Source organism: Dendrobates tinctorius, unplaced genomic scaffold (genome assembly GCF_039654945.1).
Source record: "Dendrobates tinctorius isolate UK_male_01 unplaced genomic scaffold, ASM3965494v1 ptg000196l, whole genome shotgun sequence".
Classification (NCBI taxonomy): Eukaryota; Metazoa; Chordata; class Amphibia; order Anura; family Dendrobatidae; genus Dendrobates; species Dendrobates tinctorius.
In genome coordinates, this window is record NW_027361863.1 from 2,135,049 (window position 1) to 2,157,558 (window position 22,510).

At 44.3% G+C, this 22,510-nt stretch overlaps 1 protein-coding gene across 2 annotated transcripts in view; it reads left to right on the forward strand.

The window, feature by feature from the left end:
• Nucleotides 1–22,510, forward strand: part of ENTPD1 (ectonucleoside triphosphate diphosphohydrolase 1) — a 131,468-nt gene that overhangs the window by 90,395 nt on the left and 18,563 nt on the right. For both annotated transcript variants that reach the window (XM_073552786.1, XM_073552785.1), the window contains exons 3-5: nt 9,070–9,187; nt 21,360–21,510; nt 21,800–21,959. In XM_073552786.1, the coding sequence (XP_073408887.1) occupies nt 9,070–9,187; nt 21,360–21,510; nt 21,800–21,959 (429 nt within the window). The remainder of the gene's footprint in view (nt 1–9,069; nt 9,188–21,359; nt 21,511–21,799; nt 21,960–22,510) is intronic.

Genomic DNA, 22,510 nt, shown 5'->3' on the forward strand with positions numbered 1-22,510 from the left:
AACTCAATCTTTGTTTCATCAGTCCACAGGACCTTCTTCCAAAATGTAACTGGCTTGTCCAAATGTGCTTTTGCATACCTCAGGCGACTCTGTTTGTGGCGTGCTTGCAGAAACGGCTTCTTTCGCATCACTCTCCCATACAGCTTCTCCATGTGCAAAGTGCGCTGTATTGTTGACCGATGCACAGTGACACCATCTGCAGCAAGATGATGCTGCAGGTCTTTGGAGGTGGTCTGTGGATTGTCCTTGACTGTTCTCACCATTCTTCTTCTCTGCCTTTCTGATATTTTTCTTGGCCTGCCACTTCTGGGCTTAACAAGAACTGTACCTGTGTTCTTCCATTTCCTTACTATGTTCCTCACAGTGGAAACTGACAGGTTAAATCTCTGAGACAACTTTTTGTATCCTTCCCCTGAAGAGCTATGTTGAATAATCTTTGTTTTCAGATCATTTGAGAGTTGTTTTGAGGAGCCCATGATGTCACTCTTCATAGGAGAAGCAAATAGGAGAACTACTTGCAAGTGGCCACCTTAAATACCTTTTCTCATGATTTGATACACCTGGCTATGAAGTTCAAAGCTCAATGAGGTTACAAAACCAATTTAGTGCTTCAGGAAGTCAGTAAAAAGTAGTTAGGAGTGTTCAAATCAAGAAAATGATAAGGGTGCCCATACTTTTCGCCGGTCAAATTTTGTTTAAATGCAGATTGCACATTTTCTGTTAGTACAATAAACCTCATTTGAATCCAGAAATATAACTGAGTCCATCAGTTATTAGATATATGAAACTGAAATAGCTGTTGCAAAAACCAAAATTGTTATAAAGAAAAAAGGAGAACATTAATAGGGGTGCCCAAACTTTAACATATGACTGTATAGCGCCAACATATTCTGCAGCGCTTTACAGTTTAACAGTTTCAAAACACAAGTCATAAGTAACAACGTTAACAATACAATAATTAAAGCAAAATAAGACAACCCTGCTCGTGAAAGCTTACAATCTACAATGAGGTAGGGGAGATACAGAGTACAGGTGTGTATTTACAATGGTGTATTTACAATGATGGTCCAGCCATCTTGAGGGAGTGAGGGATGGATGGAGATAGTGAATGGGCTACACATGCACACTTACACATAGAATGACTTTGATTAGTGAACGTGATAGGCCGCTCTGAACAAATGTGTTGTGAGGGAGCGCCTGAAACTATGCAAATTGTGGATAGTCCTAATTTCTTGGGGTAGAGCATTCCAGAGGGTTGGCGCAGCGCGGGAGAAGTCTTGGAGTCGGGAGTGGGAGGTACGGATTAGTGCAGAGGTTAGTCAAAAGTCGTTTGCAGAGCGCAGCGGTCGGTTAGGCCGCTAGACATAAATGAGGGAGGAGATGTAGGGGGGTGCTGCACTGTGAAGAGCTTTGTGGGTGAGAACAAGTACTTTGAATTGGATCCCATAATGAATGGGTAGCCAATGTAAGGACTGGCAAAGAGCGGACGTGTCCGAGTACCGATCAGCCAGATAGATGACCCTGGCTGCTACAATAAGTATGGACTGGAGAGGGGATAGTCGAGTAACGGGGAGGCCAATTAATAGAGCGTTGCAGTAATCCAGGCGGGAGTGGAACAATGCTACAGTGAGGGTTTTTGTTATTTCCATGGTGAAAAAAAAAAAGAGAAAAGGGCAGATTTTATAGATGTTCTTTAGGTGTAAGTGGCAAGAGCGGGCAAGAGATTGTATATGGGATGTGAAGGAGAGATTGGTGTCAAACAACACCCAGACAGCGCGCTTGCTGTCGGGGTGTTATTGTGGTGCCACCCAAGGAGAGGGAAATGTCAGATTTAGGAGGTTAGTAGACGACGGGAGCAGAAGAAGTTCAGTTTTGGGGAGGTTGAGTTTCAGATAGAGAGTGGACATGATATTGGAGACTGCGGACACAGTCACTGGTGTTCTGTAGTACAGCAGGGGTAAGGTCAGGGGATGACGTATATAGTTGTGTGTCATCAGCATAAAGATGATACTGAAAGCCAAATATGCTGATGGTCTGTCCAATTGGGGCTGTGTAGAGAGAGAAGAGAATGGGGGGCCAAGGACTGAGCCCTGAGGTACTTCGACAGCGAGAGGAAGAGGAGATGATGTGGAGCAAAACACTGAAGGAGCGGTCAGAGAGATAGGAAGAGAACCAGGAGAGCGCAGTGTCCTTAATGCGTAGTGACTGGAGCCTAGAGAGTAGGAGATGGTGGTCAACAGTGTCGAAAGCTGCAGATAGGTCGAGAAGAATGAGCAGAGAGTGGTGACCATTACATTTTGCTGTCAGAAGGTCATTGGTCACTTTGATGAGTGCAGTTTCAGTCGAATGTAGGGGGCGGAAGCCGGACTGTGAAGGATCTAGAAGGGAGTGAGTGGAGAGGTAACGGGTAAGTCGGGAGTAATCTAGGCGCTCCAAAAGTTTAGAGATGAAGGGGAGATTGGAGACTGGTCTGTAGTTGTTTATGCAGGATGGGTCGAGAGCGGGTTTCTTTAGTAATGGAGTAACGATGGCGTGTTTGAAGGAGGATGGGAAAATGCCCTAGGAGAGGGAGAGATTAAAGATTGCAGTTAGGTGAGTTGTGACGACTGGAGAGACAGACTGGAGGAGATGTGAGGGAATGGGGTCGGTAGTGCATGTGGTCGGACGAGAGGAAGAGAGGAGTCTGGAGACTTCTTCTGTGATGGGATCAAATGTGGAAAGTGAGCCAGGCGAGATGCAGGAAGGGATGGGAGTCACAGCACTTGGTGGTTGGGAGCAGATTTCCTGACGGATATTATCTATTTTTTTCTGTAAAGTGGGAGGCCAGGTCATCAGCACAAATGTCTGTGATTGGGGCTTGTGCTTTCGGCCTGAGGAGGGAGTGAAAGGTGTCAAAAAGTTTGAAGTGAGAAGATCAGGGTGGTGAAGTAGGTCTGTTTGGCGAGGTGAAGGGCGGCGTTATAGGTTCTTAACATAAATTTGAAGTGGATGAAATCTCCTGGTGTGCGGGTTTTTCTCCATAGGTGTTCAGCACTCCTAGAGCAAAGCTGGAGAAGTTGAGTTTGCGATGTGAGCCAGGGCTGTTTTACTCTGTGCTTGGAGGTTCTGAGGGTGAGGGTGAGGGGAGCTACTTGGTCAAGGGTGCTTTTAAGAGTGTCGTTGTAGTGATGAACAGCCAGATCAGGACAGGAAAAAGAGGAGATTGGGGACAGTGATGAGTGTAAGTGTCACGGAGTGACTTGTCCTCTGTGCCGCAACCCGCAAGACACACAAGGGGAACACCGGGGAAACAGTTACAATGGTGGGCCCTGCACTAGGGAACGGGGACGTGGAGACCTCCTGCACTCCCCTGAGGCAGTGTCCCTAACACTCCTAACGATCCCTATACAGGCTCCTCACCTGTCCCCGAGCTGGATACCTTAATCCCTAGCTCGCCCTGCACCTATCCCTTACTAGTGAACTGGACGGTGCAGACACTAATCCCACCACTGTACTAATACACACAAGGGGAATACAACAAACAGGGAAAACACACAACTTAGCTTTGTTCTGCTGCTATGGCTCCAAGCAACAGAGTACGGCACCCGGGTAAGCTTCCACCTGAATAGCTGCTACTCCAAAGCTCTGGCTGAGCTGCAAGGAACTCCTCTCAATAGCTCCTTTCTCCACCAAGGTTGGTTGGGCATGAACAATATCACCAACAGTGATTGAGAACACCTGACACTCCTTTATAGGTAGGAGCCAGGGTAATCACACCTGCTTGGTAATTTATGTGTAATAACCCCAGCGGCCACCGGGGGCAAAACCAGAACTAAAGCAACTACAGTGTAATTACCTCAGCAGCCACCGGGCGCAAAACTAACCTTAAGCCAAAGGCTTAAAGGAAAAAAAAGGTTACATGTGCTAAATCTGTCACAATCCAACCTGGATCGTGACAGTAAGGAGTCTGAAAGTGTATGAGGGTTAATGGCTTGTAGATTTCTGACTGCGTGGTAGGTAGGAGTGAGCTGGGGAGGGCGAGGATTTGTGAGCGTGAAGGAGAGAATGTTGTGGTCAGAGAGTGGAAGCGGTCAGTTATTTAGGTGGGAGATTGAATAGAGCCAGACAAAGACAAGATCAAGGGTGTTACCGTCCTTGTGTGTCACAGAGGTTGAAAGCTGCAAGAGGTCTAGAGAGGTGGTTAGTGATAGAAGCTGGGATGCAGTTGTGGAAGTAGGGCTGTTAATGGGTATGTTGAAGTCTCCCAGGATAAGAGTTGGTAGTTCTGAGGACATGAAGTGCGGTAGCCAGGCCGAGAAATGGTCAAGGAAGTGGGTGGGTGAGCCTGGGGGCTGGTATATGACCGCTACTCTGAGGGAGAGGGGACAGAAGAGCCTGATGGTGTGGACCTCAAAAGAAGGGAATATGAGTGATGGAACTGGGGGGATGACCTGGAAAGTGCATTGTGGGGAAAGGAGTATGCCAACTCCACCACTATATCTGTTTGTGGGTCTTGGGGAATGAGAGAATTGTAAGCCACCATAGGAAATGGCAGCAGGAGAGACAGTGTCAGAATCCTGAATCCAGGTTTTAGTGAGGGCGAACAGATTAAGAGAGTTGTTCTGAACATAATTGTGCAGGAAAGGAAGCTTGTTACAAACAGACTGTGGAGTCCAGAGGGCACAATTAAAAGATGGAGATGAGGCAGTGTAAGTAATATTAATAAGATTATTATGGTTTTGATATGAGGTAGGGTTGGGGTTGAGGTTGGGGGATTGTGGACCAGGGTTGGGGGAGATGCCCCCTGAAATCAGTAGGAGTAGGAAGATAAAGAGCAAATAGTTGTTGGAATTGTAAGTAGTTTTTTTCTGAGATGTGTTTGGGCAAGATGGGCTGAGGTTTCTCAGGAAGGTGAGGAGTGCATGGGAGCTGTACATGGGAGAGGGAAGTATAGAGGGGTTGATGTGTATGAGTGGTGATGGAGGGGGGATGGGGTGGTGAATGTGGATGGCAAGGGAACACAGGAGGATAGAAATAAAGCACATGGTTAAAAGGCAGAGCAAAGTGTGGGTTACATGATTCCTGCCCTGAGTAACTGCCATGGATAACTGCAGTTTTCTTAATGCTTAGCTTCTGTGATGCTTTGCTTATGGGATGCTTGCGTGCTGCACCCCACACTGTGTCTGCACCCCACACTGCGTGCTTCCCCTTAGGAACTACTACATATATAGGCCACACTACAGGGCACTACACTAAGATATATAACATCACAAAGTATGCAGATAAATATTTCATCCAGTCCCTAGATAGTGCCACAATAGATAAGTAATGTGATAAGGTGCACAGACAAATGCATATAGCATATACCGGATAAATACTTAAAGGGAACCTGTCAGAAGTTTTGGCCGATATGAGATATGGCCACCACTTTTCAGGGCTTATCTACAGAATTCTATAATGCTGCATATCTGCCCCCAACCCAACCTAAAAGCTGAAAAAGAGCTTTTTTTATACACACCTGTGGGGCGGTCCGGTCCGAGGGGCATCACTGTTCTTTTTCCGGCACCTCTAATCTTCTTACTATCACCGTCCTCCTTGCTTAGTTTCCCTACATCATTCACACAGGGTCCATGGCATCACGATCCTGTGCAGGTGTACATCTCTGACCTGCTGAGGGCAGCGCAAAGTACTGCAGTGCGCAGGCACCAGAAAAAGTCAAAGAGCCCCACTACCTGCGCACTGCAGGTGACGTAGGGACGTGTCATCCACACAAAGCAAGAAGGAGAACGGCGATCATAAGAAGTTGGGAGGCATCGGACCAAGAACATTGTCACCCATCGGACTGGACCGCCTCACAGGGGAGTATAATAAAAGGTCTTTTTCTAGTCTTGCAGGTAAGGTTGGGGCAGATATGCAGCATTATAGGGGGCTGTATATCAGGCCTGGAAGGTGATGGCTGTACCTCATATCGGCTAAACCTGCTGACAGGTTCCCTTTAATACAGCGCCATGAAATGTAAAGATAGTGTCATGAAGTGCACAGATGAGATGTCATAAAGTGCCCAGATAAATAATATACAACGCCCAAATAAATACTTCATTTACTGCCTAGAGAGTGCCATGAAATATAAAGATAGTGTCATAAAGTGCAGAGATAAATAGTACATACAGTGCAGTCAGATCAATACTTCATACACCTCCCAGACACTTCCATGAAATATAGAGACAGAGATAGTGTCGTAACGTGCACAGATAAATAATTCCCAGATAATTGTTCATGCAGTTCAAAATTAGTGGCGTAAAATATGAAGGTACTGTATATAGTATCATAAAGTGCACAGATAAATAGTGCATACATTGTGGAGATAAATGGCGCATGTGAACAGACAGTGCTATACACTTATTATAGAACACTGATACATTGTTAAAAATGTCTTCTACTATGTTCACATGTCCAGTAATCATCCGATAGAGCGGAACCAGCAGCAATCCATTGACGAAAAAGTTGTGCGGACATAAACCCATTGACGAAAAAGTTGTGCGGACATAAACTTTTTTTGTCCCCTCAAAAAAAAAAAAAAAAAAAGTATGTGTTAAATATTTATTTTTCCACGTCCAATAAGCAAAAAAAGACCCTTTTCAGATAGGAGAAAAATGCATGTCTAGTGGCTACTTAACGGATCTATTTTTCATATGTTAAAAAACCAAAAAACGAATCCAGTTAAAATCAATTTTTTTTCAGGTGGACAAAAATGTGTCTGAACAACTTGTTTGTCAACGGATTACTGCTGGCTCAGTTCTAAAGGATGATTACTGGACATGTGAACTTTTACATCACCCAGATTGACAGTGAACTCCATAAAAGAGCGAAGCACAATGGCTTATTCACAGCTACTGGAGATTTACTATCAGTATGTCCTAGAGGCGGCTCTACAGATGCGATCGAGCGTTCAGCATGCTAATGTTAAGTTGGCCTAACATTGCTCAGGCCGATCCTTCAGCTGACAGCCATCTCAGCGGCACTCCTATACACAGGCGCGCTTGCTCGACCGAGCGCTCCTGTGCTCTCCAAGGAAGCCCCTGATTGACACGTCGTCCTGCAGCTTATCTAATGGAGAATAATGCGGTCGACTGTCCGAAATTGGACATGTGCCATCGACCTCTCTCCTGAATATCAGTTGACCGGCGTCCACATACACACTTGACTGTCGGTCAAACCTCACCGTTATTGGCGGGTTCGACCGATATTAGTCTAATATATGGGGGCCTTCACGCAGTGTTCGGCATGCTGCACTTAGGTTAGTATTGAGGAGTCCATCATTTTACCAGTAAAACTATCAGACTTCATTATAATCAATCAGATGCCATCAGTGTCTATTCCTATCCAGCCCCAACAGGTATTTTCTTCTTCTCCTATGACGTAACGGAAAAATCAAATTCCGAACTGGTTGCAATGGCTTCGTGTAGATGTTTGGCACACGCTTTACCCGTCTGTTTATAAAGCCGTCTAGATTCAAGCAGGTGGCTTCCATTTAGTTTATTATCAATTATCCCACATTTACGGGAAGTCGGAGAACTAAAGGGCAAACATAACGCCACGACCTGATTTGCTTTGTCAGGTTCAAAAAAATACCCAATAAGGAATTAATCTCTCCCATAACAACAGCTATAAACACTGAAACATCCGAAACGGGGAAGACCTCAGAAGAACATTGTGCTGCAACATTCCCCTCGAATGGAAGCCGGCGTTGTATAGGAAGGTGGATGATCACTGCTCTACAATAACTGGTTTCTGAAGTAGTATATATGCAGCCCATATAATTAAACTACAGATGTATTTTCTACACGTCAGCAGAATATCCTGATTTAAATATACACAAAACTTTAAGAACCTTCATAAATACTTTTCCAGTCTTTTACTGATCCTGAGTTCAACATAGCTCACATCCAGAGCTGAGCTAAAAATTCTGCTGCTTAGCAAATGGAATTTGCTAGATCTGTGCTGAGATCTGATGTGTATATGTGTGCACTACCCTGTGGGATATGCTCGTTTGTCATTGTAAAGAGGCCATACCCATTCGATTTATGTTGGCCAAACCCACCGACATCGAAGGATTCCGCCAACACTCTAATGTGTATGGGGGTGCCGACCAAATCACGTTCAGGAGTTATGTCGATCAGGCATATCCACCTTCAGATTGCCGATTGAATTGTTCTCCCTGAGATAATAAGCCGCCTGTCGACATGTCAGTCGGGGACCTTCTCATAGAGAACACAGGAGTGATTGGCCAGACGAGTTCTCCTGTATAAGGGAGAGTCGGCTGACATAGCCGTCAGCAAAGCGATCTTTCATCCGATAGTCATCTAATGTGTGTGGCTGACCTTCCTCTGTGTTATTCAGGGGATTAAATGGTATGTTCATTTTAGAAAACCCGCTCTAAGTTAATATGGGGAAATCTTCTATTTCAGGATGCTTATCTCTTGGTGGAAAGCAGTTCTAAAGAGTATTCCTCACTCTGGAGGACCTGTCCTGCCCTTCAGTTACACAGGTTTAATGGAAATTGTGTAATACTTATCTTCTCCTGTAGAGTTGCTGCAGAAAAAAATGGCCACTTACTGCCAGTTTCCCCACAGACTACAGAAGAGAACATTTTATTATCTTGTTTTTGGCAAGGAACTTTTGTCACAAGTAGAGAATGTCCAAATGCAGAGCACCCCTAACACATTGACCCCCCCCCACTATTGCATTTCTATACCTTCACTTTCTGTAGAAGGTCACTTTTATTGTGGAATGGGGACTAGATTGTAGGAATTTATAATTGAAAGGACTGACAAACCCAAACTCCATGGTCCTATATGGGTTGTCACAATGGCTGGAATCACTGGTCTGTTCACTGCTTATTAATATCAATGCCACTCACCAGATGGAACCATCTATGGATATTTTCCCAAAGTATTTATACACATGCTGTATAATTATCCTATTGGAATTAATGGTCATATATGATGGTGTACAAAATAGCGGCGTGTACGGTACAGCAAGCAGTGTTAGTAGCAAGTGATTAACTGATGGTTTGTTTCCTCTTCTCAGTATGGCATTGTATTGGATGCGGGCTCCTCACACACCAACCTGTATATTTATCAGTGGCCGGCGGAGAAGGAAAATGACACTGGAGTTGTTGAACAGGTGTATGAATGTAAAGTTGATGGTTAGTAGTTATCATCTATGTATCTATCTATCTATCTATCTCTCTATCTCTCTATCTATTTATCTATCTACTAGATGGTGGCCCGATTCTAACGCATCGGGTATTCTAGAATATGTATGTAGTTTATTTAGAAGATTTAAGAATAATGCAATGAATACACGGGATTTTCCAGGTAAAATATATACATTATCATTAAATGTTATTGCTCATAGAACTTAATACAACTGCCGCAACCAATCAGGCTAGCGCCGGTCATCTCTCGGCTGCGTTGCCGCTGACCTCCATGCGGCAGGAGATGACCCGCAGCAACCGTCGGGAGATCAGCGGCTAGCGCCGCAGATCTCCCAACGGTAGGAGTGGCGTGCGTCTTTCGAATTCTGTGCCAATTCGCGGCTGGACTGCGCCTGTCGCTGATTGGTCGCAGCCGGCCGCGACCAATCAGCGACAGGCGCAGTCCTGCCGCAAATCCCGCGTCGCTGATTGGTCGCGGCCGGCCGCGACCAATCGGCGATACGGGATTTCCGTTACAAACAGACAGACAGACAGAATTAGTTAGACGATTATATAGTAGATGCATCTATATCCTACACTGGGTGCAGAATTATTAGGTAAATGAGTATTTTGATCACATCATCCTTTTTATACATGTTGTCCTACTCCAAGCTGTATAGGCTTGAAAGCCAACTGCCAATTATGTAAATCAGGTGATTTGCATCTCTGTAATGAGGAGGGGTGTGGTCTAATGACATCAACACCCTACAAAAGGTGTGCTTAATTATTAGGTAACTTCCTTTCCTTTGGCAAAATGGGTCCGAAGAGAGATTTGACGGACTCTGAAAAGTCATAAATTGTGAGATGTCTTGCAGAGGGATGCAGCAGTCTTGAAATTGCCAAACTTTTGAAGCATGATCACCGAACAATCAAGCGATTCATGGCAAATATCCAACAGGGTCGCAAGAGCCGTGTGTAACGTCCGTCTGCGGTTCTGGGCTGCAGCCAGGCAACACCCCGAGAAACACTGATACCCTTTACCCCTATACAGGGATCTGGATTTACAACAGAGCCCAGGAGGTACTGTCTGAATAGGAGCAGCGGCCAGAGCAGGACGGTCGTCAGAGTGAAGTACAAAAACGGCAGGCAATAGCAGAGTCAATTTCAGGCCAAGGTCAGAGTCAAAAACCAGGAGGGCGGCAGAGGTACAGAATCGTTAGGAAGTAGCAGAGTCAGAATATCCAGGCCAAGGTCACAAAACAGGAGAGTAGCAGAAGTACAGAATCGTCAGGCAAAAGAGGGGTCAGAAATCCAGGCTGAGGTCAGAGTCAAACAGAAATCAATCACTAAGTAACACACAGGGGAACCAAGAATATATCCGGCGGCTTGCAAGACCAGTCCCAAGGTATTTGAGGGATCAGGTCATCCCTCACAGGTTCCTGGACTGGTGATGTCATTAGGGCCGCCCCCAAGACCAGGCCAGATGGAGTTGCAGTAACCCCCTGATGACTGACAGAGGGGCGGAGCCTGCGCCCACCAGATGCCTGCGCAGGAGCCACTTCTCTGTCACCACCATAACTCACGGGCGGACCACGGCGCCTCCCAGTGGCCGAGGCAGGAACAGCCGTCCCCGAATCTGACAGTGAAGTGGCGGTCTGGCGCCTCCTAGTGGCCGTGACCGGAACAGCAGGCCTTGAATCCAACGGTGACGTGACAGACCGGCGCCTCCTAGTGGCTAAAGCTGGGATCATAGGCCCTGAGTCTGACGGCGACGTAATAGAACCACGGCGCCTCCCAGTGGCCGAGGCAGGAACAGCCGTCCCCGAGTCTGACGGCGAAGTGGCGGCCCGGCGCCTCCTAGTGGCTGCGACCGGAACAGCAGGCCCCAAATCTGACGGAGACGTGACACCGTGTTAATAAAAAAAAAAGCGCAAAATAACTGCGGAATTGAGGAAAATCAAGCGTGAAGCTGCCAAGATGCCATTTGCCACCAGTTTTGCCATATTTCAGAGCTGCAATGTTACTGGAGTATCAAAAAGCAAAAGGTGTGCCATACTCAGGGACATGGCCAAGCCTGATTTTTCTAAGGTTTTATGGACTGATGAAATGAGAGTGACTCTTGATTGGCCAGATGGATGGGTCCAAGGCTGGATCAGTAAAGGGCAGAGAGCTCCACTCCGCGACTCAGACTCCAGCAAGGTGGAGGTGGGGTACTGGTATGGGCTGGTATCATCAAAGATGAACTTGTGGGACCTTTTCGGGTTGAGGATGGAGCGAAGCTCAACTCCCAGACCTACTGGCAGTTTCTGGAAGACACCTTCTTCAAGCAGTGGTACAGGAAGAAGTCGGTATCGTTCAAGAAAAACAAGATTTTCATGCAGGACAATGCTCCATCACATGCATCCAAATACTCCACAGCGTGGCTGGCCAGTAAAGGTCTAAAAGAAGAAAAAATAATGGCATGGCCCCCTTGTTCACCTGATCTGAACCCCATAGAGAACCTGTGGTCCCTCATAAAATGTGAGATCTACAGAGAGTGAAAACAGTACACCTCAGGGAACAGTGTCTGGGAGGCAGTGGTGGCTGCGGCACGCAATGTTGATCGTAAACAGATCAATCAACTGACAGAATCTATGGATGGAAGGAAGGTGAGTGTCATTGTAAAGAACGGTAATGTCAGTATCTAGTCCTGGAATCTGTTTCTCTTGCCCTTAGACTTGCCCTTAGTTAACATGGATCTTGATGTTTCCACGTCGGCCATCTTGCTTCCTGCCAAAGCTGTATATAAAGCCAGCACCTGCTCTGATTCATTGCTTGTGTATTATGTATTGGACTTTGTGCCTCTGCAGTCCCAAGCCTGGACTTACTATCCCTGTTGGTCCTCTCTTAACGGCGGAGTCCTCCGCCAACCTGCACGTCTGGATCCCTGCCTGCTGACCGAGTGATTGCTGAACACCTGACTTCAGAAACCTCTGCCTGACTACACCTGCGGTGAAGTAAGAACTCCAGCCAGCTAGTGTGTTCCTCCGCCCTGCAATAGTCTGTGTCTTGTGCCCGCATTGCTCAGTGACTTTGCATGCTGTGTCGCAGAGTATCAGCTCTGCTATTACCATTTATCATATTGACTGAACATTTATCTGGACTTATATGCTATATTGCATTCAGATCACTAATACAATATTGCTTGCGCAACCCATTGTGTCTGCAGTCTCTTTGACCTAGCCACTGGTGTCCAGTTGTATCCACTAGTATCGTGACAGGATACACAAGCCTTAAAAATGGATGCCGCTGGGTCAGAGACTTTAGAAGTGCGTGTTAAGAAGCTAAATAATATCACTGCCACTGTACACGCTGAAGTACAGACATGGAAGAGCAGAATAGAAGGCCTAGAGGGGCAGACTAAATATGATATGCAAGTGCTCAGTCAGACCCTTCAGGAATTGCGTGGCCGAGTTGCGGCTCTGGAGGCACAATCTCAGGCTTCTGTTCCTACCATCCCCAAACTACCGCCATTTAGGTTTGGTGGCGACCGAGACAAGTACCGTGGGTTTCTGAACCAGTGTCGTTTATACTTTGCTGCACATGTCACACAGTTTCCTACAGACCGATCCAAAGTATTGACTATCATCATGTTGCTGACTAATAAGGCTCTTGCCTGGGCAAACCCTCTGATAGAATCACAGGATGCATGTCTGAATGACTTCAATATGTTTATCGCCGCCATGGGGCAGATGTTTGACGATCCGAACCGTGGCCTTACAGCTGAGACGGCCCTGCTGAATTTGCATCAAGGTAAACGCCCAGTGACTGAGTATGATATGGATTTTAGAAGGTGGGCTCAGGACACCACCTGGAATAGTGCAGCGAAGTACTCCATATTTAAGAAGGGGTTGTCCAGTTCTATCAAGGACGAGCTTGCACGTGCGGAGGCTCCCACTGCTCTAGGTGATTTCATCAATCACTGTATTCGCCTAGACGCTCGCATCTCCGAACAAAAACTAGAAAGGTGGTCTGAGATGAACCGCAGCAATAAATCGCTTCTTCCTTTCCTTCCTAAGGAGATTCCGGACCCAAGTCCTCAGGAGTCCACACCTGAGCCGATGCAGGTAAATTCCCTACGAAGTCGAGTAAGTGACGAACGGAAGGAATTTCGCTTCAAGGAGAATTTATGTTTTTACTGTGGGAAGTCAGGACATTTTATTATCAACTGCCCCAATCGTTCTCGCAGAACAACCGCAGCCGTGGTAGAACGCGACTTCTCTGAATCATACTCCATGACTTCCGAATCAGGGCCACCCGAAATTGCAGCAACCGCTCCTGATTATGACTTTTCAGATATGAACTCTGTTACATCCGAAACGATACTACCCATTAATGCTGTTATTCTATCTTCTGCAGTTTCATACCCTTGCAATAAGAAAAAAGATTCACATTGTTACCTTCCTATCAAGATCTGGATTGACTCCCGTTGGGTGAACAGTTCCGCCATGATAGACTCTGGGGCTAGCGGTAACTTCATGGACACTTCTTTTGCTAAGGAATATGGAATCCGATCACAGAGAAGAGTGTCTTCAATTCTGATGGAGACTGTGGATGGGTCCCCTTTGACCTCGGGGCCCATAGACCAGCAGACTGAACCACTGAAGGTCCTCATGGGAGATGATCACCAGGAGAAATTGCCCTTCCTTCTGATTTCCTCTCCACATTTCCCTATTATCTTGGGTTTACCCTGGTTGCAGGCTCAAAATCCCATCATTGACTGGGAGACTAAGAGATTGCGCTTCCCAGCTAAAGAGGTAACTTCTGAGAAATCGACTGATCCATCTCCGGCCAACCCATCATCGGACCTAGAGTTACCGGCAGTTTATAAAGAATTTTCGGACGTGTGCGATAAAAAGAATGCAGATAAATTACCACCACACCGCTCTTATGACTGCCCAATCGAGCTTCTGCCTGCTGCTACCATTCCTTTTGGTAATATTTATCCATTGTCCAGTCCTGAGCTCAAGACTCTCAAAGAATATATCGACGAGAACCTGTCTAAGGGGTTTATACGCCCCTCATCCTCTCCAGCTGGTGCACCCATCTTTTTCGTTAAAAAGAAGGATGGATCCCTCAGACCCTGTGTTGATTACCGGGAAATTAACAAGGTAACCATCAAGAACCGCTACCCCCTGCCATTAATTCCGGAGCTTCTCGAGAGAGTTCGTCAGGCCAAGGTCTTTTCAAAATTGGACCTACGCGGGGCTTACAATCTAGTCCGTATAAGACCTGGAGACGAATGGAAAACAGCATTTAGGTCTCGATATGGACACTTTGAGTATTTGGTCATGCCATTTGGACTTTGCAATGCCCCAGCAACGTTCCAACATCTCGTTAATGATATTTTCAGAGACATTCTTGATATTTTTGTCGTAATCTATTTGGATGACATTCTGATTTTTTTCTAGCTCCATGGAGGAACATCAGCAACATGTCAAGACTGTCTTGCAGCGGTTGAGGGAACACCAGCTGTACATCAAGCTGGGGAAATGCGAATTTCACAAGTCGGAGATTCAATTCTTAGGTTATGTAATTTCTCCACAGGGTCTGAGTATGGATAACAGCAAGATCAAGGCGATTCAGGAGTGGCCAATCCCCAAGAACGTCAAGGAGGTCCAACGTTTCAGCGGGTTTGCTAACTTCTACAGACGTTTCATCAAGAACTTCTCTGACATTGTCTCGCCCATCACCCGGTTGACACAGAATAAGACAGCATTTATTTGGTCCCTTCAAGCCCAAGAAGCATTCTCTCAGCTCAAGACCAAGTTCACGTCAGCACCAGTACTGATCCACCCTGACCCGGAACTCGCCTTCATTATTGAAGTGGATGCCTCAAACTGTGCCACCGGGGCTATACTGTCCCAAAGAACAGGTGAGAAGAATTTACTTCATCCTTGTGCTTTTCTTTCCAAGCGACTGTCTCCTGCCGAAAAGAACTACGATGTAGGAAATAAAGAATTACTGGCTATCATCGCCGCCTTCAAGGAGTGGAGACATCTTCTGCAAGGAGCCTCACAGCCGATCGTGGTCCTCACGGATCACCGCAACCTTGAGTTCATCAGGTCAGCAAGATGCCTGACCCCACTGCAGGCCCGCTGGAGTCTTTTCCTTAATCAATTCAATTTTACAATCTCTTATAGACCAGGTTCTCGCAATGGAAAAGCAGATGCTCTATCCCGGATGTTCTCCACTGACGTTGTTCCAGATGCTCCACCTAAGACCATACTTTCTGATTACAATTTTGTAGGAGTCATTCAGAATCAAGATTTGCTGCAGGTCATCAAAGAAGCTTACAACTCTGATCTTTTCCTGTCTCAGCCATCTGATGAGGTAAGCCTTCTTTTTAGGAATGGAGTTTAGACCCGGGAACGGCGCCTCTACATTCCTGAAGCCGTGAGGTTAAGAGTGTTGAGATTGGTTCATGATTCCAAGGTTGCAGGGCACAGAGGAATTCAGAAGACTCAAGAATTCTTATCTCGCTTCTTCTGGTGGCCAGGTTTTCGGAAGGATGTCCAGAAGTACGTTTCATCTTGTGAGGTATGTGCCAAATTCTAGGTTCCACGTGCCTCCCCTACTGGTCTGTTACAGCCTTTGCCGGTGCCATCTCGCCCGTGGGGATGCATTTCTATGGACTTTATTGTAGAACTGCCCCTTTCTGAGGGAAAGAGTACGATCTTGGTGGTGGTCGATCGCCTGACCAAGGCGGCCCATTTCATCCCTTGTTCCGGTTTACCCTCTGCGAAGGACACTGCTGACCTAATTATCCAGAACATCTTTCGCCTGCACGGGGTTCCGGATGAAGTTGTTTCTGACCGTGGAGTTCAATTTACTTCAAAGTTTTGGCGAAGCTTTTGTTCAGCATTAGGCATAGTAGTTAACTTATCTTCTGCTTTCCACCCACAGTCCAACGGGGCAGACAGAACGTACCAACCAAACACTAGAGCAATACCTTCGCTGCTATGTTTGCCATTTGCAAGATGATTGGGTAAGGCTACTCCCATTGGCCGAATTCTCTTATAACAACTCCCAGAGTGCCTCCACCAAACAGTCTCCATTCTACGCTAACCTGGGATATCACCCTAGCATTCTTCCCAGATTACCGGTAGATACATCTTTACCAGCAGTTGCCGACAGGATCTCTTCACTTCAACAGAACCTTGAACATCTGAAAGAGACTTTGGGTTCCGCACAAGAGAGGTACAAGAATGCAGCTGCCAGATTTCGCAAACCAACACCAACATTTAAGGTAGGAGATTTAGTCTGGTTATCTACGAAGAATTTAAAGATGAAGATCCCTTCCCCTAAGTTGGGACAGAAGTACATTGGTCCTTATAGGATCAGTGGTCTGGTAGGTGCTGTTGCATGTCGCTTAAAACTCCCAAGAACACTGAAGATACATCCTGTCTTTCATACTTCCCTACTAAAGACTGTAGTACCAAATCCTTTTCCAGGACGTTCATCTCCTCCTCCCGATCCCGTTCTTGTGGATGGTCAAGAGCAATTCATCGTTGAGAGGATTCTGGATTCAAGAATCTACAGAAATCGACTGCAGTATTTGATTAAATGGCAAGGCTATTCCTCAGAGGAGAATTCCTGGGAACCCGTGGATAATATTAACGCCTCCCGACTGATTGAGCAGGTCCATCAAAGGTACCCTGGCAAGCCTGGTTTAGGGTCGTCCGGAGGCCGTTCTTGAGGTGGGAGTAATGTCAGTATCTAGTCCTGGAATCTGTTTCTCTTGCCCTTAGACTTGCCCTTAGTTAACATGGATCTTGATGTTTCCACGTCGGCCATCTTGCTTCCTGTCAAAGCTGTATATAAAGCCAGCACCTGCTCTGATTCATTGCTTGTGTATTATGTATTGGACTTTGTGCCTCTGCAGTCCCAAGCCTGGACTTACTATCCCTGTTGGTCCTCTCTTAACGGCGGAGTCCTCCGCCAACCTGCACGTCTGGATCCCTGCCTGCTGACTGAGTGATTGCTGAACACCTGACTTCAGAAACCTCTGCCTGACTACACCTGCGGTGAAGTAAGAACTCCAGCCAGCTAGTGTGTTCCTCCGCCCTGCAATAGTCTGTGTCTTGTGCCCGCATTGCTCAGTGACTTTGCATGCTGTGTCGCAGAGTATCAGTTCTGCTATTGCCATTTATCATATTGACTCAACATTTATCTGGACTTATATGCTATATTGCATTCAGATCACTAATACAATATTGCTTGCGCAACCCATTGTGTATGCAGTCTCTTTGACCTAGCCACTGGTGTCCAGTTGTATCCACTAGTATCGTGACAGGTGGCTATATTGGTCACTGATTTTGTTTTGTTTTTGAATGTCAGAAATGTTTATTTCTTAGTTTTGTGTTGTTGTATTGGTTTACCTGGTGAACACAAACAAGTGAGATGGATATATATTTGTTTTTTATTAAGTTGCCTAATAATTCTGCACTGTAATAATTACCTTCACAAACAGATATCCTCCTAAGATAGCCAAATCTAAACAAAAAAACCCTACTCCAACTTCCAAAAATACTAAGCTTTGATATTTATGAGTCTTTTAGGTTGATTGAGAACATAGTTGTTGTTCAATAATAAAAAGAATCCTCTCAAATACAACTTGCCTAATAATTCTGCACATGGTGTATTACAAGGAAGATTATTGCACTATGGATGACATATATCAATAGAAATTTTTTAATTTTTTTTTTTTATGATATGTTTTAAGTTTTGATGTCAGTGTCTATATAGAAAATCCAGACATGTGAACAACCAGGACAATTATTGCATTGCTATAATTTTTTCAAGTGGAAGTCAGTGGTATCCTTATATATCAAATAATGCCAAATTCTGAAACCTTGCATATGCATAAAACATAATTAAACTAGATCTATATATTGCAGAGCTCACTTCTCAGCAGTCACTTCCTGTTCTGAAGAGATCACTCATCTGCAGTCACTTCTCAGCAGTCACTTCTTGTTCTGTGGAGATCACCTCTCAGCAGTCTCTTCCTGTTCTGTAGAGATCACTTCCTGCTCTGTAGAGATAGCTTCTCAGCAGTCACTTCCTGTTCTGCAGAGATCACTCATCTGCAGTCACTTCCTTTCTGTAGAGATCACTTCTCAGCAGTCGCTTCCTGTTCTGTTGGGATCACCTCTCAGCAGTCTCTACCTGTTCTGTAGAGATCACTTCTCTGCAGTCACTTCCTGTTCTGTAGAGGTCATCCCTCAGCTGTCTCTTCCTATTCTGTAGAGATCACTTCTCAGCAGTCACTTCCTGTTCTATAGAGATCACTCCTCTGCCATCACTTCCTGCTCTGTAAAGATCACCTCTCAGCAGTCACTTCCTGTTCTGTAGAGATCACTTCTCAGCAGTCACTTCTTGTTCCATAGTGATCACAGGCCAATAGGCTCGTTATCATCACAGGAATACAATAAATAAAAACACAGGCTCCACCATTCACAATAGGTCATGTCCTAGATCACCACCCACACTTCTCTGCACAGTGACGTCTGCACAGGTCACAGAGCATGCCCACATCAGCTATTAACTAATTTCCATATTCTGTCTGTAGAACGATTTAAAAACCTCATACTTTTTCCAACCAAGTCCAACGCTTGAGAACCATATAGTTTCCATGTCTAGGTCTTTTACACTTTTAAAGTTTGGTAGATAGGACTCTTCCCACGTTTTGCCTCGAATTGTGGTCAATAAACTCCCATTATTCCAATAAGCAGGGGGACACAGAGGTGCGACGCCAAAATATCAGACATTAAAAGGAGTTAGACAAGTACTTTTCATGTGACCGATTAAGACATGTGAATATCTCTAAAAGTGAGTCCTTCTTCACCCTGAACCTCGTTACATTAACTACAGCAGACAGCCGCTGATTAACAGTAGCTATCATTCTAGCAGGCTCAGCCTGTCAATGTCTAAAGGTCTTACATGTAATCCTACATTTGGCCTGTAGTGGCCACTGCTGGGCAATGATCTGCTTACTAAAGTGCTCCAGAAGCGATCACTTGATCATTGACCTTTTCCTTTAATTATTTTTATATATCAATCTTTGAGTGAATCAGAGAAACTTTGGCCATTTTTCTAATATTGGTCTTGAATGTGAGAACAGATAACTGTGAGTCCTTAGAAGAACGCGGGACATCTAAACCGCGGTTCCTTCTATTTGTTTGTCCATTGCTCTCTTTATCTCCACTCATCCACCTTTATAACTAACATAAGCTAAAGAAATAGGATATTCTGTTGTGGGTTTCCAAAAGTAGACATCCGTGAGTGATGAATGAGACTGAATTCCTGTGCGCAGTTGTTTTTTTTTTTTTTTTTTTCTTCTAATTTAGTCCAAAGCTGTGAACACCAGTTGGATAAAACATAAGTCCTGGACCTCGTCCATTAGTTTTTAATTTGGACGTAAAGGAAAGTACAGCAGATTTATGAAATGTTTATTTTATTTCTGTCTCACAATGTCAGAGCTTGTATGTCTTCCAACCGCAAAACTGGCAAATAATCAGAGAAAAAAAGCAGGCGGATACATGATAAATGACGACATCGGAGCAGCGGCAGATTGGTGATTGCTCATGGACAAAGGCACAAGAATAAATACTCTGCTTGGATGTTACGACAATGTCCGCTGCTGTATACATACTGTGCCTTGTATCTATGTCATTTCAGACCTGCAATTCATATCACGACCACTGGGTGGCCACATACAGACACATGTGGTAAAAACATCTCCCGACAGAGTATCACACAATTATGTTTTTTTTTTTTTAAAGATGATCATATCAGGGTAGGTTAAGCCAAGAACAAAAGTAAAGGACACATCTGTAAGTGTAATTATTAAATGCTCTTTAAAAACACCAATTTTTCCAGAATATTTGGAAATCAATTTTATAAAATATTACTGGATGATCATTTCTAAAATGATCAGTCCTGACCCATGCAAATTTGTACTTGGTATTAAAGGGATTTTTTGGAAGACTGAAACTTACTGATTGATGGCGGTCCAACAGCTGGAACCACCGGTTATCCCGAGAGTGGGGCTCTTTTGAATTGGCGGAGGTCAAGCATTCGTAGCTCCACTTGATTCATTATCTTATGGGACTGCTGGAGAAAGCGGAATATTATTAATATTAATATTCCGGCAGTCCCATAGACAATAAATTGAGCTTCATTCAGATCTACTCTTTTAAGTAAGATGCACCCCCTTCCAGCAATCCTATGAAAAGAGGATAACTTTTCATCTTGGGAATCAACCTATTAAATTGATTTCCCATATTTTCTGCTATTAGGGAATGTAAAAAAAAAATTCCAAAAACACAACTCCTTTGATAAAATCCTACTCACCTGCAGCCACCACTAGAGGGAGCTTAGACGTTTATTTCATGCTGTTTGTGCTTTGAAATCAACTATAAAAAGTGTGCAGTAGCTCCCAAGCTCTAGTGGTGGCAACAGGCAGCCGGAATTGTTAGTACTAAAATTGCAATTAAGATTTATTAAGAAATGAATTAGTATAGAATTGCAGAATTACATATTTAGAAATAGGTTGAAGGGTTGATAACTACTTCAATATTTTTTGGGGGATTTTTGCAGATTTTATAGGTGCAGTAGTTCAGGTAAATTGTTTAGGGAGCAATTTTCCCCCACCTGTCTCTGCAGATATTTACATCATATGTGTTCCTTTAAAGGGAACCTGTCAGCAAGTTTTTACATTTGAAAATAGTGCTATGGCTGTATCGGTACCTTTTTTTTTTTTTTGTAGAGATCCGATGGGTAATCTAGTGCTGAATTCACATACAAATTAGTCTGAAAGTGCACTGTGGGTGTGTCATTGCGGGCGGACTACTTCTTCCATGTGCTCTGACACACCCCCAGGGCAAGTCCAGCCTAATTTGCATATATTGTTTACACTAGATTTCTTAAGACTTGTACATCAAATCTGTATTAAAAAAAAGTATTATTTTTATTGGGGGGACAAGTATCCGTATACTCACTGCCATACCACTACTTCCATTTGGAATAACATGTACACCGCTTCCTAAAGTCCAAGGTAAAAAAAAAAAAAGTTGAATCAGAGGCCGTAATGGAATAAAATTAATATATATATATTTATTTATTTTTCTCTTCCACATAGGTAATGGTATTTCTAGCTACTACCTGAAGCCTTTGGATGCCGGTCGTTCTCTTCAGTCTTGCATAAATAGAGCCCAAAAAATTGTTCCGGACAGACAACAGAAGGAGACGCCGGTGTATTTAGGGGCCACTGCCGGAATGAGACTTCTTAGGTATGTTACCTCCGCAGATCTGACGGCTTTAAGAAAAGACATCGAATGTATCAGGAGTGAGCATGGTCGACTGCCGCAGTTCACCGGGATCGGTGGCGGTCACAACGGTGGGATAGGTGGTAACTTGGCACAACCCTTTTGAATGACGGTAACTCAGGATCAGTAAACTAACATGGAAGTATCTCTGAAGTTAATTCTGCATATAGTAATTTTTTTTTTTTTTTACATTTTCGCAAATAAGTTTTATTAAATTCTCTGACTACTGACCAACGATCTCATTCTGCTATAGGCGCGCTGCCCCGATGGTGGCGAAGGAAGTTCTGACGTCAGTGGAGAATACGTTGCGATCTTCTCCCTTTGATTTTCAAGGTGCCAGAATCATCACAGGACAAGAAGAAGGGGCTTATGGTTGGATCACTATTAACTATCTTCTAGGAAACTTTATTCAAGTTAGTACAAGATTCATATATTTTTTTTTTTCTTAGGAATTTTGATGCTTCCGTTTGAGGAACGCGCTGGGTTATGTCTAAGGACGTAATATAGGCGCATTTTAGTATTGATGTTGAATCTTCAGGATCTAGACTGATTGCAAGATTTCACAAAGACATTACCGTAGTTTTTTTTTTTTTTTGTAATTAACAATATTCAAACCAAAAATGATTTCACTCTTCAGTACAAAAATGTATATTATACATATCCATATTTTTTTTTTTTTTACAGTGGATTCCACTGACCGTTGAAGGTGACAGCTATACGTTAAACGATTGTCTAAAACGTTAGTGAACAGAGCCTTACAAAATTCAGAGAAAAGGGGATTAATTAACTCTTATAGCTATGTTAACATAGCCTTCGTTACAAGGAAAGCAATAAAAAAATGCAAAAAAAAAACAATGTTCTCAAAAGGCACGTGTATAAAAAAATTGTTAAAATGAAGTAAAAAGTAAAATTGCTAATTACTCAGAAAATTTTGAAAAATGTGGCAAACAAATTTGCCCTTTTA